At 40.6% G+C, this 5,218-nt stretch overlaps 1 protein-coding gene across 1 annotated transcript; it reads right to left on the bottom strand.

Annotated features, from left to right (window-relative positions):
* Positions 1 to 229: 229 nt before the first annotated feature.
* LOC108382534 (dedicator of cytokinesis protein 4-like) lies at positions 230 to 5,213 on the bottom strand (the record flags this gene model as incomplete). Its single annotated transcript, XM_017638901.1, has 4 exons — positions 230 to 2,654; positions 2,833 to 3,604; positions 3,702 to 4,451; positions 5,049 to 5,213. Coding segments are annotated over 4 exons (1,893 nt in total), but the record flags the coding sequence as incomplete, so codon positions are not given.
* Between the last annotated feature and the right edge of the window lie 5 nt (positions 5,214 to 5,218).

Raw genomic sequence — 5,218 nt, 5'->3', positions numbered from 1 at the left:
GTAACAAAATCCTGAATAGCCCTATAGTTAAAACTTGTCAATATGCATACTTATCAGGAATGGAGAAGAAAAGGTATGATCAAAACTAAATATCGTTCCCGTGGTTTTGTTCCCAAGAACGCATCAAAACCAAAACTAAAATGAGAACGAAACTTTCGAGGGCGTTCCTAAAGAGAACGAATTGCGAACAATACTTTCGGTACCATCTCTAAAAAAAACGAAACGGCGCTAATCGCTTTTGTGGTAAATTGTTCACCAGAACGAGTCAGAAGTCATTGGGCAAATTGGGAGGTAGAAAAGGTACGTAAAAACGTGATTTACCTTTGTTAGAGTCGACGCGCTGGTTTTTATATATGTACATATGTTTTACTGAATACTGCGAAAAATCAATATTTAATATTGCCAGACACTTTCCGTTGACGGTAGCACTCGCCAGACAAGTTAAAGTTCACGCTATCTATGTATAGCTTTTATTTTTCTATTAAGTTTCACCAAACGCGTGCACACACGGCGTATGAGTATCATACATAATTTCTAGCTCATACTTCATACAAAATAATAAACGAATAATTGAAATGAATTTATCCGCTAGTGAATTATTACGAACTCAGCTGCCATCAGAAAGTGTCTGGCAATACTGAATCTTGATTTTTTAACAATATTCAGTAAAACATATATCTACATACTTTATGACGTACCTTTCCTAAATGCTACCTGTTAACTGTCCACTGGCCGCCTATCCAAGCAAGCAGATACACGTACATTTTTAAATACATATTTAGTGCGTTCCAGAATGTCTACGATTGGCAGCTTTTGCAGGATTTAATCCAAAGTCGTTCCCGTACAACACGTTCACATAAGGTTTATTAAAGGCGAAAACAGCTGTTCCTGTAAATCCTGCAAATCGTGATGTACGGGAACAGGCTAATGTATTTAACTATTTATTCCTTAAACTTTGTTACTTTGATCTTTGCTTTCTAAATTTTAGGTATATGAAAAATGGTTGCCATAAACATATTACAACCACAAAATATTGCTTTAGCTTTTGCTGGAATATGAGTGATCTGTGAGGGCCGTATTCTCAAGTAGGTTTTAAAATTTATCTTCAGATTTTGTTCTGAAAAAATATACTTGAAGAGCAGATACATTTAGAACCTACTTGAGAAAGCGATGCTAAGGTAAGCACACTCGGACATAATTTTTTCCGATCGACTAGTGAATGAAGTACTACAATGATTTTCTGTAAACGATACTGTATAAGACAATCGATTGTAGGACCACATACATACATATGTATGCAATTTTTCGTTGTTTTCGAAATAAATTCTCTTTTTAATGTAAAAAATTTGTTTACTTGACCTAAGTAGATTGTGTATTTGAGAAGGTAGTAGCTAATAAATATTTACGAAGTTCAAAACTATAAGAACAACATAAACACAATATTTCAAAACTAAATTATATGAAAATGTAAACTTCATCTTTCCAACTTGTCACCTATTTATAAGTGTTTACCACTTGTTACTGAGTACTTATCTTACGTTATAATGTTTTATGATCCATTAAATTTGTTTGATATCTATACTTTCTTTTCCCTATATCCTACTACGCGCGTGTCACCGTCATCACCGCTGTCTGCATTTTCACGTCTCTAAATCATCGCTGATCAAATGAGAATTCAGTTTGCGCATGCGCATTGGAACGCGCATGCTGACAGCAGTGCGCATGAATATGTGTTGTTTGGGTTTGCATTTTACCAGCCTCAGCGTAATCCTCACTCGAATCGTTCGTTGTCGTTTGTTCATATTCATACATATTACTACTACTACTATATACACTTTGACTGCCATATTGCGTGGTAGATTGTGAGGGTAGCTCAAAGTGTACCGTGGGTTGTGGTGACAGTTCGTAAATAGTCTCAGGTTCTACAGTAAATGTTAAACCACAGGAACAATGCTCCAACAAGGCTGCCGGTGGCGCTGTTTCGTTTTGCGCCAATGGCATTGAAAGCGGCAGCAATGGTGGTAGCGGTGGCGGTGTAACCAACGAGGATAAGGATGAGGACGCATGGACCACTGCCTGTTCGGTTATGGTAGCCACCGCACTGGGCGGTGGTGATGGTGAGGAGAGGCATTCATGGCAATAATGTGTGCTATGGTAATGATTGTAGCGACGATTTAGTGTATACGATGAATGCAGTTGAGATGCGTTTGATGGTAATGATAATGAAGTGGTTGTCGAATTTGTGGTAGGTAGGCGTAATGTTTGGCCGGGTGAGAACGCAACATGTGACGCATGCGAGCGAAGTAAAGGTGGAGGTGGTGGTGGTGTTGGTGAGGGCGTTTGTGTGGTTGATGAAGTCTCAGTTTCAGTTTCGGTCGTTGTGGCCGATGGGAGCGGTAGAGGTGCTGCTGGGCGAAGCAGCGGTTGATGGCAGCGACATATTGCAACTCAAAAAGTGCCGCCATCATTGTGAGATTCACTGGCGCTAGCGTTGTCGCCACTGGCGGCGTCACTCTTCTTAGGTGTTATATAGTTATCACTAGCACCAATACCGTTCTGTTGGTGACTTTGACTGTGATTGTGAGTTGAATGTTGTGATAAATGATTTGGGTGATTCAGTGCATGAGAATGATTTGATGCAGTATGATTTTGATTTTGAATTGTGTTTNTTGTCGCCACTGGCGGCGTCACTCTTCTTAGGTGTTATATAGTTATCACTGGCACCAAGACCGTTCTGTTGGTGACTTTGACTGTGATTGTGAGTTGAATGTTGTGATAAATGATTTGGTTGATTCAGTGCATGAGAATGATTTGATGCAGTATGATTTTGATTTTGAATTGTGTTGGGATTTGTTGAATGCTGCTCTTCAAGTGAAGAAGAGTCCGCGGTTGCGATAATATTCAATGACTTGGGAGGTATGGGAGGTGGCGGCGGCATTGGCAGATCGTCCATATCGAATGAGCTGGCCGAGTTTTCACGATGATTTATATTGAGCGTAGTGTTGATGGTGTAGGCGCTGTCCATGCTTCCATTCGATATCAAGCGGCAGTGGTCGCGATGATGCACCGTGCTCACTGAATTGGATGAAGACTCTTCACTGAGATTATTCAAATTATTAAGATCGTGCGAACTTGTTGTTGAGATGCCTGAATCTCGAAAATCATTTGGTCCATACCCGATCACATTAAGCTGCGCCGTCTCACCTACACTTGTTAGAGAGTGGGGAGCTTGATCCGCTTCAGGGTCGTCGAAGCTGATATCTACCACTGAATACTTCTGACCATGCTCATGCTGTTGTTGTTGCTGGTGATGGGCAGACAAAGGGCGCCGTGGCATTGAGCCAGCTGAGGGATACTGACTACTGCTGAAATCATTTATGGCACTAGGATTTGAAGCGCGCTTGTCGGGCGTTATGCCACGCGGCGGTAGTGGAGGTGCGCTGGGTGAACCCACTTGATTGGCATTACGCTTAGGTGGCACTTCTGGGCCATCCATGGCAGGCATGAAATTCTGCGAACGCGGACGATTCGGTACAGGTGGTACTTTATCACGCGTGATTTCCGGTATACTCATGCTCTCATTGCTTAGCGTTTGGTATGAGTTGTGTATCAGCAATGAATGGCCAGATTCGACTGGACGTAACGTGTCGCCCGGCCTNACTCATGCTCTCATTGCTTAGCGTTTGGTATGAGTTATGTATCAGCAATGAATGGCCAGATTCGACTGGCCGTAACGTGTCGCCCGGGCGCGTGTATATATCATCTTGCTCATAGACTCCATAATAATTTGACGAGCCAGTATTTAAGCTGGGATTCCCCAGGCTCATTGTGCGTTTTTCGGTTGGCAGTGGTGGCAAGGGTGTATTAACTATGCTCTCCGAATGTTGGCGCTTCAGCCGGCCCAGACCTGATAAACTTTGTTTTAACTGCGAGAAGCGTTCAAGTAAACGATTATGTAGTGGCTGTACGTTGGGTGGCGCCAATGTGCCGTGTAGTTCCAAAGCCTGCTCGAGTACTTGTATTTGCTCTAATATGAGAGCCTTTAATTTTTGCACATTTGTTTGTTGGCCATGACCTTGTGGCGACTTCAGGAATTGTTCCGAGAAAAATGCCTCTTGATATTTGCTTATACCACCCATGACATTTGCATCGATTATGCCTTGTAAGCGCATCGAAAAAGGATTTATATTACGTTTTGGTTCAGTACGATACTGTACAATGAGATCCCATAATTCTTTGCCGACATTATTCATTGTCTCGCATGCAAACTCTACTGGGGTAATTTCATGTACTGACTTATGTTTTACTTCGAACCAGCGCAAAATACCGGGCAGTTGATTGGATATTTCCAATTTGGTGCGTTCGATCCACAGCGATTTAAATTCGTTGTCCTTATCGATAGGACCTTTATAGATGGGGCGATCGTAGATGAAGCGTGTCACATCGTTGACCTTTAAGAAAAGGTTAAAAATTTGGCGTATACAAAATCTACGTGTAAGGTTATCGATTTTTAATTTTTTTCGAAGGAATAAAACTACTGAACAAAGTCAAAAAGGAGTTGTTAATAAATCCAAGTTTATATATATGTACCAAAGGGTGGTCCAAAAATATATGTATGTGAGAAAAGTAACGTCGAAAAAATATACCCGTTTTTTTTTTAATAAAAAATTATTTAGAGGTCACGAGAAGCTGAAAAATAATACCAAATTGTTTATTTAAACATTTGTTATTAGCGTTGTTGAGGAACCCATAAAATATAGTTGGGTATTATATAATTGGGTATTATTTCTTGAAGTCGCCTGAAGAGATATTGCTGACTGATATAGATTTTCAAGGATTATTTATATACCATTTCTATGAAAAATGGTTTTTCCCCATATAAACTACATGGGTAGCTTTGAGCGCTTTAAGCGACGTCCAAATATTCTTTGATTTAAACATAAAACAGGATTTTTTTTTCGATATAGACGATCCTAGGGGTGAGAGCAATAAAATTCAGACTTTACGTGAACTAAAAGTTCTTCACATTCATTCCCGTTTTTACTCACCTCATAGAATCTAGCAATTTTCTCCGGTACTGGCACCATTGCCGTCTTTAAGGCCTGCGCATCGCCAACTGGTCGTACATTACTAATTTGTATGTATTGTTCTGCTGCAGTGAGAATCGAGTTATCTGGTGGACTATTGTTGGTTAAAATCTGTGCCGCGGGAAATTCGG

The sequence above is a fragment of the Rhagoletis zephyria genome, unplaced genomic scaffold (genome assembly GCF_001687245.7).
Source record: "Rhagoletis zephyria isolate East Lansing unplaced genomic scaffold, Rhagoletis_zephyria_1.1 Rzeph_scaffold_27398, whole genome shotgun sequence".
Lineage (NCBI taxonomy): Eukaryota > Metazoa > Arthropoda > Insecta > Diptera > Tephritidae > Rhagoletis > Rhagoletis zephyria.
Note: the sequence above shows the minus strand (reverse complement) of the source record. Positions and strands in the feature narration are given on the sequence as shown.